The sequence below is a fragment of the Chanos chanos genome, chromosome 3 (assembly GCF_902362185.1).
Source record: "Chanos chanos chromosome 3, fChaCha1.1, whole genome shotgun sequence".
In the NCBI taxonomy this organism is placed as follows: Eukaryota; Metazoa; Chordata; class Actinopteri; order Gonorynchiformes; family Chanidae; genus Chanos; species Chanos chanos.
In genome coordinates, this window is record NC_044497.1 from 52904177 (window position 1) to 52918492 (window position 14316).

Here is a 14316-nt window from a genome sequence, read left to right on the forward strand (position 1 = left end):
CATCTGCGCATTTTGTCGTTCTCCTCAAATGGAAACAGGACGCGCGCACAAGTGTCTACCTCTATGTTTACTTCTTATGGGAAAATGAATAACCTATCCGAAAATTTTTCCCCTCGAAAACTGAACTGATAACAGTCAGCGTTCATCCTGAGAGAGTCTTGATAGCCTGCTTTTATGGTTTACAACACAAATTGTCTGTCTTAGGCCTCTGGTGTTTGACAGACAAGATCTCACTCACGCAAGGATTCTTACACAGTGCGATAAACAGCTTACTGGAAGACGTTTTGAAAATTAGAATTATTTTTCTAATATTTTCTTTTCATCCCGCTCCGTACGCCGTCATTATACGTGCTTATCACCGCCCTAGCGTGTATATGTAGGCTATTCCAGGCCAACAAAACAGCACAACTGTTGCCCTCATCATTTATTTATTTATTCGTTTGTTTGTTTAGTATTAACGTAGAACATTCGGAAAACAAATTTCATAAAAAGAAAAGGCAGTTGAAGAGTACATCACAATCGTTTCACTCCATCAGTATTATTAACATTAAGCCTTTAAATTGTTCGTAAAGAGAAGTGGCAGACACACGTACAACTGACTTAAAAAAAGAAAGAAAAGAAAAATAGGAAAAAACTGTTCTAAATGCATTGTCACCCTGCAGCAATGCAGCTGACTTTAAATACTTCCACAACATTTTGAATTTCTGTCTTGTGTAAAGGAAACACCCCTGACGTTAGACACCCACGGATGGCCAGCATCCTCATGGGGAATCTATAATAAATACTTTTTTTTTTTTGCAATGCGCCTGCACTGAATATGAACAAACAACAGATTGATAGAATTCTATTAGCGTGTGAACGAAGACACAGACTGGCCCCGTTGACCTTGAGAAGCCCTGCATCCATCTAAAAGATCAAGTCACTGCAAAGAATCCACATGTCCCTGTATTACACGCAATGCTTGGCTGTCTAAAACGTTTGGGCAGATGTGACCCAAACATTACCCAAAAAAAAGGGAAAAAAAGAAAGAAAAAAAAAAGGGAAAAGAGGGGGAAAAAGACAGAATAACATGGACTTATGTCAGCTTAGACCACAATAATCAGTAAGTTTTTCATGATAAGCACAACAAGGACAAACAGAGGGAAGAGAGGTCCATCCAGGGCAGAGGGAAAGCATCAGTTCAGTGTGACTGGAGGCTGTGTAATAAGGGAGGGCAGAGGAGGGGGGGGGGGCGATTTTACATTATTGAAGTGATTTTAGATCTGTTAAGCTTTGCCTTAGTGTTGTTTTCTTTTTGCTGGCAATGTTTTATAACAACAAGACATAACCCGAGGGTGTCCTTATCCGTCTCCATTAAATGTCATAGCTGTCTCTTTTACACTCTATGCACTGTGACTGCATTGCATCTGCACACTAACAACAATTTAGCAATGGGAACTGCCAGCTATGTTATACCTGATACATTTTTGCAAAGAGTTTACATAATGTACGTAATGGCTTAAAATAATATTAGCAGCACTGGGGTTTACATACTGCAAAATGTGTATATATATAAGCATTTTACACGTGTGTGTGTGTGTGTGAGTGTGCAAGTATAATTGTATAATATAAATGCTACTGAGTGAATCTACATTAACAGTTAAAAATTAGGATAGGATTTCTTTTTGTTAGACATATAATTTCATCACAGAATATAAAAAACTCATTTCCAAAACCTTACTCATTGTTGTTATTTAGATGTGTGTTAAATAATACACATTTCTAATGTGTTCATCACTTTTTAACCCCGTGAGCTTTTTCAAAAATGATTCACTATTTTCTCATGAAAGCGGTTTGCGTTTGCATATTTATACATTATTGGCAATTTGTCTCTAATATGCAAATAAAAAGAATGAGCTACACACATTCGACCCCCCCCCCCCTTCCCTTTTCTATCATATACTGTTCAGAGAGTGAAACAATTCCCTTCAGTTAAGCAAAGACTTTCTCCCAAGACCGTGGAAACACTTCCCTTTAGTCCCTGCGGGCAGAGGCAACACTGAGGGATTATTGGGGATTACTAGTATGTCTGTCAATCCCCAAAATAGCCACATGCTGGTAAATCTCTGGGATGGGGACTGACCTATGACAATCTGTTTTGTTGATATTTTGTTTTTAAACAAATCCAAATAGCAAAAATAAATAAATAAATAAATAAATCTAAGTTTGCAGGAAGCCCCAAAACTTTTGCAGTCGTGAAGGAGTCTTTGTTTTTGTACGTTACATTTTATTTTTCATATTTGTGAAAATAAAACATGACAGAACGAAAGGTTAAGTAACTAATCTTTGAGCGTTCATAGAATATCCGTATCACAGCATATGGTCTGGACCTCTTTGAAAATATAGGAAACATATGACATAATGGCCATTTGAACAGAGATAGAACCCTCCAAAACACTGACAGACTCACAAAGACATGCAAGCTCAACTCTGGAGCAATGATTCTGTAATACACATTACATCTTCAAAAAGACTGTTCGAAACAAGTGATATAATCACTGCTATATGATATAATAACTGGACTATATGTTTCATAACACGGCATTGCTGTTTGCGTTGAGGCATTGTGAAGTTTTAATACTTGTCTGCAGTGTGCCAAGTGCAGCATAGGCCCTTACAGGTACAGAACACTTTCTCCAAACTAAACTGAGACGCAAGACTGAGGAAAGCATGTAGGAAATCAAGTTTTACATCGTCTTAAGAACAAGTCTTGTCACCACGGAAACCGGAACACCTCGATTGTCTTAGCAACAGGTTCATCAATAGCTGTTCATTAAGGTATTTGTTAAAATGCAAACTCATTCCCAATGTACAATCTCAATCATAACAGTTATGAAAGAGGCCTGTCACAGCTCATAGAAACTGTCTTTCATTGACTGACATTATGTGGTGAAAACTGTTGATAGAGTTCCATCTAGTGGTCATATGGTATCCATTAAAGACATCTCATCACTCAAACCTAATATGCTTGAAAATAAAGCATTTAGAGATTAAGACCACGAGTGTCCTAAATATTTTGTGTGATGGTAAGTAACAACAGTGACTTGGTTGACTGAGGGAAACCCTGTTTTAAACCATTCAGAATCCTTGTCCATTACTGTTCAAAACATGTGCAGTCCTGTTTTGTTTGTTGTGGGCATGTAAAGCCCTTTGAGACTTGATATTGGGCTCTAAATAAACCTTGGTGTTTTTGTTGTTGTTGTTGTTGTAGTTGTTGTTGTTGTTGTTGTTGTTGTTCAGTTATTCAGAGTCACATCTGATTAGCTGTCATGGCAGTAACCAAGCCTTTTTCCCCCTCTTCATTTTCCTTTTTGTGATGATTAAGAAAGATTAAGTGAAAGAACTTAACAAACAAACAATCAAACAAAAATGTGTTAAAAAAAAAAATCAAAGTGTAAATTTAATGCAAATTTCCATAAATATATCAAACATATGATATATTCAGATGAATAGTGCAACACAATAACAGAATAAATCTTTTGTGAGACAGTACTTATAAACTGTGACAGAGTGCTTTTCATGTGAACATGTTTGTCTAGATGGAAAGCAGAGTAAATTTCCTCCTCTTGAATGATGCGAGCAGGTGTTTTATTTTCAGCAGAGGGCTTCATGACAAAGCCCGATCTGTAAATTAGGGTATTTAATTGAGTAGAGGCCTTACACAGACTGCTGCTTCAGCCATTCATCTGGCCTGAATGGAAACACTCTGTCTGCATGGGCTAGCCTGCGCCTGTAGCAACACAATGAAACCTCCAATCAAACTGTAATGCAGGTCTGGACCAGCAATGGTTAAAAAAAAAAAAAAAAAAAAAAAAACAGCATTGGAAGACAGAAGACCTACTTTGTACATCTAGCCGTGCAACATTTGTAAATAAGGTACAGAAATAAAACACAAAGCAATTGACATGATGAGTGCTTTTGATGTAGAAAACAGGAAAGGTACTTAACCTGCACAGTATATTTGTACTGCTTGTGTTGTTTCAGATGTATTGTGCTGAGAATTTCACAATATGTGACGTGTGCTTGTTTGTTTGTTTATTTATTTATTTACTGATTGATTGATTGATAACGTTGTTACGGGGCATTCAATAAAGAATTCCACTCTGCATCTAATCCCAAATAAATATCTTCTGTTTTGTGTTTGTTAAAAAAAGGTTGAACTTTTACGCACTACACGTGAAATGAACAGACATATTTCTCACTGCAGGTCAGAAGCTAATAACGCAAATACGTACAAACAGTCAGAATATGGCGAAATGTGTTCAAATCTAATTACATTGATATGCCTTGTTTTGATGTGTTTAAGCTATAAAGGAAATTTGTTTGATGATTTTAATTAAGCGTCGAGCAATGCTCATCTTGGACTCACTGGCGCCTCACGTATTGAAAGAAAATTATTTTACCTCGCAGATGAAATATTAAAGCGGGAAACAAGCTGTAATCTGTCTACACTTAGCGAGTGTATCCTTTACAACCCCACTGGCTTTGTGCGCACGACCCACAAAGCAAGGTACATGTGCGTCTTTTCTTTCTTTCACCGGTTGTCATGGAGATGGCATTGCTCAAGAGCAATGAAACTACGCCATCTCACCTTACAATCAAAACCTGACGACCGTTATTTTACATATTTAACGCGCTGTCTATTTTGGAGGTCCCAGATGGGTAAACAGGCAATACTATTTCAAGAGAACAAAACACAGGAAATGTACTAGCTAGCTTTTCCTCTAGGGCAAAGTGGTTTGTTTCTCAAAGTGGTTTGTGTAGTGACCAAGTATAGGCACTAAAATGAATTTTATGGCTCAGCCATCTGCTTTTCCAAAGAGCCTTTGGACATTACACTCATAGGATACAAACCAAAGCAGTTGGTATCCACATAGATTATCTCACCTCATTTGATAAAAGTGCAGGTGTAATCTATAGAGTCCTTAGATTGTTGGAGTGAGGCGCTGTTACTAAGGATTAAAAAAACAAAACAAAAACAAACAAACAAACAAACGATGAAATGCTTAAATAGCATCGCAAGTTTACCCAGAAAAAAAAGTCATTCAGCCTTGTGTTCTGTTGAAAACTATTTTAAGTTCTATTTTAAATTGACATAATATGTAAAATAAATAAATAAATGACATTCACAAAACATAGCGGATCACCAATGTAGGCTTATGAAAAAATATAAACAACAACAAAACAAGAAAGAAAGAAATGTCATATACTTATAAATATGAATATGACCTTAGGTGTCTGATTTCTCCCCCTCCTTCTGCCACATTTTCCCTCTTCATTTCTGACTCTCTCTCTACCTCCCAACCCACTCCCCAATGAGCAAGTCCATAATTTGTCTCATTGTCGCTCAGACCTGACTAACGTCACACCTTCTATGCATGTGCACTCACAGTCACACATGCATGCACGCACACACACATACACACACGCACACATACGCATACACACACACATAAACGCGCAAACGCACAATTCACATGTTGCTTGTGTTGGAAATACTAAGCTGTTCTATCACACAAATAGAACATTAGCACATTCTTCATCTGGATTTCTGTACGAAAAACAAAACCAAAAAAAAACAAAACTTGAGTTACTCTAAGAAGCTCAACTGTTTTCCAGCATCCGTCTGGTAAGTGCAATGATTTGTTAATATATGCTTGTTTTTTAACCATTATGTAAATATATAACACCAGAGATATACCTTACTGTATATTTTTATTCTTTTAAAAGTCATTTTAGCTTAATACCTTGCATGACGGTTCAGCCTTTTACAAATTTACTATCAAATCTGCCTTATTGTGTTAAACACTGTGGTTATTAGCATAAAAAATCAGGAGGACTTTGAGAAGATGAGTATTCAGATGAGAATAGCAACACTTTGCAAGCACTTCAAATGTGAGATAGACCCGAATGTGAAGTTTCTATTTCACATTGCCTCTCACACCGAGGTGAACTGCTGTTAGGTCTCTCCAGATGTGCACGGAAATGAAACGCGCATCTAACAATAGCGGTACAGATCCCTCTCAGTTTGTTTGCAGTCTTGTCTAAAATTTTGGGGCAAACAGAACAGCTGAAAAAGGGTTCCTAGGGTGGGGGTGAGTATGGTAATGGGTTGCAGTGGGGGTGGGGGGTGGGGAGGGCAACCCCACTTTTTATTAAGCACACACTTGCCTCTGTGTGTGTGTGTGTGTGTGTGTGTGTTCCCTGCTTGCCTCTTCACACAAGTAGGGCTTTGCACACAGTCCCTGTGGAGGTTTTGAAACACTGCAGAACATTGATGACAGGGGCAGAAGTCATTGTTGCTGCAGTCATGCAATGCTCAGATCCTCCATGGAAACTGTGCACATTGCTACTAGCAACAATGCATGTTATAAATATCTACACATACACCACACCGCCTGCATGTTTTTTTTTCTTTTCCTTGTTTTCTCTCTCTCTTTTTTTTTTTGTAAATGTGATCGGAATTCTAACTGAAAAATATTTTTTCTTTGTTTTGTTTGCTTAAAGATAGATAGATAGATAGATAGATAGATAGATAGATAGATAGATAGATAGATAGATATACACATACAATAGAATCTTTGCTTGGATCAAACGATATTTAAAACTGTTACTTATCCTTATGTTTAATTATCTCACAATTTATTTATTTTTCTACATGTGTTTCTCACAATGTCTTACAATATTCAGGTTAAATCACCAATCTGTTTGATGGTGTAATTCGCTTGCTATAGGTGTACAACAATCGGCCCTGAAATCCAGAGCTGATTCTGGGAAAATAAACAAGGGAGTTTTCTCATACCACATAATAGCCCTCCATTTCACTGCCTCAACATGCTTAGCACTGTTTGCCATCCGTTTGTGTAAGAGAACGAGTAGTCATTGCTATTTTGTTCCGCCAGACCCAAGGTCATATACAGACATAGAGAATGGTGACTATGAAACATATACATGTTCTCTCTCTATTGCAACATTCACACAGGAGAAATGGACACATGTTGTACTGCTACTAATAAAAAAGGATGCAAGGGTTCTTCAAGATATGACAAACTGTATGGTTGAAAAAAAACCCTAATTTTTACATTATTATGAGTATTTAGGAAAACAGTGCATTGTCTGGATTGATATATATATATACATTGTTTGGATGAGTATATATGCATTGTTTGGATTAATATATCCCGTGATATCTGAGTTCCATAAAAATAGCCCTGAACCTTTCCTTTTTTCTCTTTGAAAGTTGATGCAATTAGACAGTGTGTTGAAGATATTTTCACGGCAGATAGCAATGAAATGAACTTTTAAAACATTTTAAAATGCTTTGAAAATATTTGTCTTAAAAACAGCTCTCTCTTGGCCCTAACTGAAAGGACTCAAATTCTTTACCATGTCTGCATCTGCTGAAACACTTTGTTCTGCCAGCGAATAGACCAGCTTTGAGAGAGAAATAGCAAGGACAGCTAACACAAAAGGCTTTTGAATGCTGCTGTTGCTTTGGGAGGTGAGAAGGAGTTGAAGTTCAATATTTGCATTGAAAAGACTAGGCTTTTCAAAAGATCGTATCTAGGGATCTACAATATTGAAGCCAAGGCCTCAGTAACCACAATTGTTTGAGTGAGCATAAATACATAAACAAAGCATATTACGCAAACAATTTTTTTTTTTTTAAATTTTGTCTTCGTGCTATCTCTGATTGGGAGCTTTAAGTCATGTGACATTCTATCGGCATGGGTGGAAAGCAAAAAAATAATCTGCTTCTTTCTTCATAGGTCCAGAGATGGATAGACCAGTGATTGTTGTGAGGTGTGAGTCACATTGAAAACAGGCGAGGATGGATGGGACAGAAACAGTGAACACTGATGGAAACTCTCTGCTGAGGGCCGTTTACCTGAGCCGTCTTCGTCTGACGCGCCTGCTCCTGGAGGGTGGCGCTTACATAAACGAGAGCAATGAACGTGGAGAGACACCCCTGATGGTCGCTTGCAAAAGCAGACACACCGACAGTCAGAGCGTGTCGAAGGCCAAGATGGTCAAATACTTACTCGAGAGCGGTGCCGACCCAAACATCCAGGACAAGACGGGGAAAACAGCTCTAATGCATGCATGCTTGAATCTGGCTGGTCCTGAGGTCGCGTCTTTGCTCCTTGACAGTGGGGCTGATCCCAGCGTGGAGGACCACACAGGTTCTTCGGCCCTTGTCCACGCCATCAACGCAGGTGATGAGGGTACTCTGAAGATGCTGATGGATGCCTGCAAGGCTAAAGGCAAAGAAGTTATCATCATCACGCCAGACAAGCTGGCCTGCGCAAGACAGATGACCAAACAATATCTCAAGGTTCCCCCGCTTGCATCCCTGGAGCATTGGGACAACCTTCATTCCTCTATGATGCCCTGTGCGTCTCCTTCTGAGATCCACCTCCATACATCCCAGGAAGACACACCCAGTGCCCCTGAGCAAGTGTTCTCCTTTCAAGACCGCAAGTGTAAGGCGAATGCCCCACCTACTTCCTCATCTCATCAACCATCACCAGTACATGGGAGAGTAGAAAAACTCCAATCCCTGCAACGACTGCACTCAGAACCTTGGCTGAAGATCCCACAATCCTTTCTGGCCCAGCAACTGGGCAAAGGGTCCTTTCCAACTGAAGAACTGCCGGACATCACACCAGAGGAGGAGCTTACTTTCCAGAAGAGGTTACCATTTTCTAATGCTAATCTCACTCGCCATTGCAGCATGGACCTCAAAGAAGCAGGAGGTTTAAATCACACTTTGAGACGAGAAATTACTGTTGATGATGATGGAAGTCTCAGACCAGAGGGAGCACTATGCCGTAAAATGTCCTTTGATGGCTTATCCTCTTTGCACTCTCTCTCCCACCCAAACCTTCACTCAAAAAGCAGTGCAGAAACCATAACTAAAGACAAAGATCAGGACAAGTCCCTCCCCAACCTGGCAGTGTCAAGTCTCTGGAACATCATCCAGCGCAGACAACTTGGAGTGGATCATTACAGTTCCGATTCCCAGTTGTCTGCGCCAGCTGGTCGCTCCCTCGATGATCACAAAGGCCATATGGAGAAGAGAAGACTTCCCATATCTCGCTCATCCACCTTAACGGGATCACGAGAGTTCCTTGACAATGCGTCGCTAGCATACATGCATAGAAGACACCCCGTCAGCCTGGAACGCAGGGGATCCGGCGCCCTCCTCTCAGAACAAGTTTCCCACCCGCGATCCGGCTTCCTGCCACCGCTGACCCAGCATAGCCAGATTCCTCAGGGGACTTCCGGAGGGAGCAGTTCCAATTCCGTGGGTTCGAACTCCAAGCCGATCTGCAGCGGAGTGACAGGAATGAGGCCTTGTGTGCCGTCTGCTCCTACAGGGTTCCCCAAGGATTTCAAGATCAGGAAGATGCTGATGAGGCGGCATTCCATGCAGACTGAGCAGATAAAGCAGCTAGGTGACTTCAAGGAGATATGTGGACACTGAGTATTAAAAGGCTCTCCCTCCTCCCTCTCGAAATATCCGTGAATAATGCAAATTGTCTTCTTGTTCTGTGTATTAATGCAAAGCTTAGATATTTATTTTATGCTGTTTGGTGCATGCATGTGGCTTCTGTACGTGTTGAATAATACTTGTATTTGTATCCTCTGAACACTCTATTTAGGACACATTTTTACTCATTACTAAACCACAAATGACCTTCATCAAAACGTGAACACAAGCAAAGAAAAAACAAAACAAAACAAAGAGCATCAAAAACATGACCTTTAAAAACACTGCCCCAAATATTTGAAATTAGATATGCTTATAAGGTCTGAACTAGAATCCGTAAATGAGGTCACAACACTGGGACACCAAATGTTCATTTATTTGAAATATACCGTATGTAGTGCTATGGGCCGTCAACAAAATTGCACTTTGTTTTTTGTTTGTCTGAATGGAAAAGGTTGCAAAGGCAAATATAATTTAAGATTTATTATTTAGAGTTGAGAGTCAGTAATATGCTAATGCACTAAAACCTCTATGATGGTACATAAAAAACCAGAGCCCCAAGCAATTTGAAAGGAAAAATGCTCAGAGGCCAGTTTTTTAGGTACACCCATCTAGAACACGGTTGGATCTCCTTTTATTGTCTAAACAGCCTGAATTCATTGGGGCATGAGTTGCACAGGGCATCAGAATCATTCAAGTTAAGTGAAGTTGAAGTCATGCTCCTGGAACCATCCTGAGACCAAAGGTGTGTTGTGGTGAAGGGCAAACTGTACCCAGACAGGGAAGCTCTTAGTCAACAACAATGTTCAAAGGTGCTGTGGCATTGAAACGTTGCATGTGCTGGTATCGAGGGACCTCATGTGCACACTGATTGGATATTTCTCTTCCTTGTCACACCACTTTCGGTGAAATCATATACACTGTCACGAATGGAAAACCCAAGGAGAAGGACCATTTCCAACACACTTGAAAAGGCCGCACCTGACTAGATGATCGTGCCGTAGCTGGTTGTTTCAGTCATTCACTTTGCCAATTCTGACAATCAGTTAAACAGTAACTTCATCCATTGCTGCCTGTTTCCCTACTTTGTATAGCCAGCCACAGTTATGTGTCTTTATAACTACAGGAGTGATCGATTTCGACGAATGGGATGGTCAAAATAACTGAGTGACAGACTAAATGAGACACAATTACTAAATGATGCACAACTGCAGAGGCAATTCACAGTTATCTCAAAAGTAGAGAAGAAAGTAATTGCAGATGGATCTTGATTGAATTTTTGTGATTTTTTGGGAGCCAAAAAATACTTTTTATTGCCATTACAATAAGAACATCTCTTCAAGACAAAATCCTGCTTTGCTCATATCCCTCTGTATGATTACAGAAATCATTAAGACTGAAGAACCAAGCTTACTCATTATCTTACTGTAAGTCTGTATACTGTAAGTTAACTGTTTGTGTGAGATGATTTGATATCTCATTCAAAGCTTTGTTTGTTTAACGAAAATAAACAAATAAATAAATAAATGGTAATAGTAATGACACAAACATTTAAATGAATAAATAAAAGGTCAGTAACCAATTTGTCTCTCTTCTAACACACACTGTGAAGTTTTTCTAGGGAAAAAAAAATACAATACACTAATTTCCATTCATTTCCAAGTTTATTTGCAAAAGCATCACCTATCCGTGTATACAGAGTAAAAAAATGATGACCAAATTGCGGCCTAAGGCATGGAGAAAGGAGGGTGGAATGAGGCGACTGACAGAGAGATGGGATGATTCTCAGAGAGCTGACTCTTTTGAGTTCGAATGAGAGTTGATTTGCCCCCCTCATTTAGAGTTTTATTCAACTAGTTTTAAGTTGTTTAAATTTGTTGTCAGCCAAGCTCAACATCAGCTGAACAAGTGAAATCCTAAACATAAAAACCCAAATACAGCACCATGTAATGAACCAGTTTCGTTTTTTTTTGTTTTTGTCAGCCAAACATATGCAAGTCCAAAAGAACAGCTCACCAGTGCCAAAGTTCTTTCAGTGTTACCAATGCATATTACTGAATATTTAATAAAATCCCAGGTTTTTTTTTTTTTTGGGCAACTGCTCAGAAAACACACTGTTGCACATTGGACGACAAAATTTATTGCTATTACCTTGGTTCCATTCAAGACACAAATAAGCAATGAGTTTGTTTACATACCAAATTTTATTCTACATGAAACATAACATTAAGAAAAGTAACTATCTAAATCCTTTAGATACCAGCTTTCCCAAAATAAAGCTTTTAAAATGAATAAATAAACGAGAAAAAAAACAAAAAAAAAAAACGCTCAGCATGAAGCATAACAATATTCATTTATTGTGACTTCAATGATCAACCAATAAAATAAGAAAAAGGGGGAAAAATAAACTTCGCGATCACGTTATAGTCCAAGTGTAATGGACAAAAAAAAAAATCATTAATGTTATATGAAATGATCCACTTATTTTAGAAATATTTTATCGTCTTCAGTAATCTGTATTTACATTACATTTGCATTAAACTACAGGTATTTGAGACAAATGCAAAAACCTTCAGATTTTAATACTTACACAAGATTAGTTTCTTCCAGTTTAAACTGCTCAATGGTACTGAGTCCTTCCGTATGACCACGAGAAAAGATAGTTCCTTATACCGAACACAGAGATTTCTACTGACTTAAATCACAACCAGTGAAGGCCAGAAATGTACCATCAATGAGTATTTACCCACAAATTTCACTGAGAGCATAAGATTACCACTCATCAAAACATTCAGTAACTACAGTTATAGAGGGTGTTTCATTTGTTTTAATCTCAACAATGTGTCAGCCTGTGTGTTGTCTGTTGAAGTTACTCACTATGCAAAGATCAGATTTGGTCTCGTAACAATCACCATGAATGGCAGGAGATTAATGTCCTCTGATGCCAATTGAAACTTACAATTTATGACTCACGATTTTTCAAAACTGATGAATTAAACAGCACTTTAAACACACTGACGAAGTCACCGTAGCTTTAGCTCAAAGCGTCACAGTATGAATCAGAAATTTTCTGGAAATTTACGGGCAAATCATGACATGAATATTAGTATTCCATTATTACTTTATGCATTACACCAGTACAACAGTTAAACACCCCCCCCACTAGAGAAGGCTGACTATGTGTAAGGTCTTCCGAGGGACTCAGAACTTCATCATTCACTCCACACAAGGGAAACAGCAGCAACAAGTTTGGAGTGTAGTGTACACTTAGAATTTAAACAAAGTCACAGAACAGTGGGAGAGTCAGAAAGATGAAATGAACATTAATTTGCGGCGAAATACTTTGGGATGTCTTGTTCACGCATGAGGCTGGGAAACAGGCATGTCCAAACTATAAGGAAAATTATCATGTGACTTCATCTGCGGTGTTGCTGTTTAATTACTGTGTCAGGGCATTAAGAGATAAACTACACTCTCTCAGAACACAACCCTATACTAGAAATGTAAAAATAAACCCTTTCAGTGCAGGGCCAGCTGACTAATGTCTATTATCAGCACCTGTCACAAGAGAATCTGAGATTCTTTGAGATGTTTGAGTAGAACCTGTCAGTCTGCTGTTGTAAGAATAATAACCCTTTACCAAGACCTTTTGAAAGTGTGGCGTGTGACTTCACGAAATCTGTTCTCACACCTGGTTCATTCTGTTAGTGAGGCCAGAGACGCTACGCAGCAGCCCATGCAAATATTCATAGTAAATACGGTGTGGGCCTGAAGAAAAGCCAAAGATCTGCTGATAGTGTACATTTAAAATAATAACAAAAAACAACAACAGCAACAACAACAACAATAATAATAATAATCATCATCATAATAATATGGAGAGATGCACTTAAAGCTACTCCAGATTTTGGGCAAAAAAAAAAAAAAAACGTAGAAAGTTCAGGGTATGAAGACTGCAGTACAAAATGAAGCTATGAAATCAGTATTGTCTGTTTTGAGACCTTAGAGAAGATTCTGACATACATGAAGACTGCAGTACAAAATGAAGCTATGAAATCAGTGTTGTCTGTTTTGAGATCTTAGAGAAGACTCTGACATACATGAAGAAAAAAAAAAAAAACCCTGTTGATGGATCCCATGTCAAGACCGAAGAGCTCCTTCATCCTCACTAACTCTTCTGAACAGTCACTGAAACACTGCCCCTTCTCCAAGCAAGACAAAGTAGTGTGAGAGCCAAAAAACAAACAAACAAACAAACAAACAAACAACCCCCCCCAACCAAAACCTAGAATAAAAACATAGCAGGGGACAGCAAAACAAAAGAGAAAATTTAGAATAGGTTAAGTAAGCAATCAATAGTGTTTTCAGCATTTGACACTTTGCACTCATTAACAACATATAAATAAATCAACTACTTTATCAAGATGAACTGACAAGGTTTGTGAAGTTGACTAAAACCTCATTACAGCCTGCACTTAAAATCAGCTCTTTTGCTTTGCATTGTTTGCAAAAGTAATTTAAACGTCCTATCAAAAATATCAATTTAATATACGGAATCTTTCCAAAAATAGGTTTTTTTCCTCCCTCTCTCTCTTAAGCTCAAGAACAGCTTAATAGAATCAGTAGATGATTTCATCTACAAATTTTAAACAAAGAAAGAGGTATGGCCTGACTGCCAGGAAACTTCATAAAAAAATATATGATAATACCTTGTACTTTAAAAAGTACAGTAAGAACATCACTTCTTTGTCTGGAGTTATGAACCAACATGAAGCTACTTCAAA

At 38.5% G+C, this 14316-nt stretch overlaps 1 protein-coding gene across 1 annotated transcript; it reads left to right on the top strand.

Annotated features, from left to right (window-relative positions):
• Positions 1–7870: 7870 nt before the first annotated feature.
• Positions 7871–9526, top strand: ankrd34ba (ankyrin repeat domain 34Ba). The gene has a single exon (XM_030768321.1). The coding sequence runs from the start codon at positions 7871–7873 to the stop codon at positions 9524–9526; it is 1656 nt and encodes a 551-aa protein (XP_030624181.1).
• The last annotated feature ends 4790 nt before the right edge of the window (positions 9527–14316 follow it).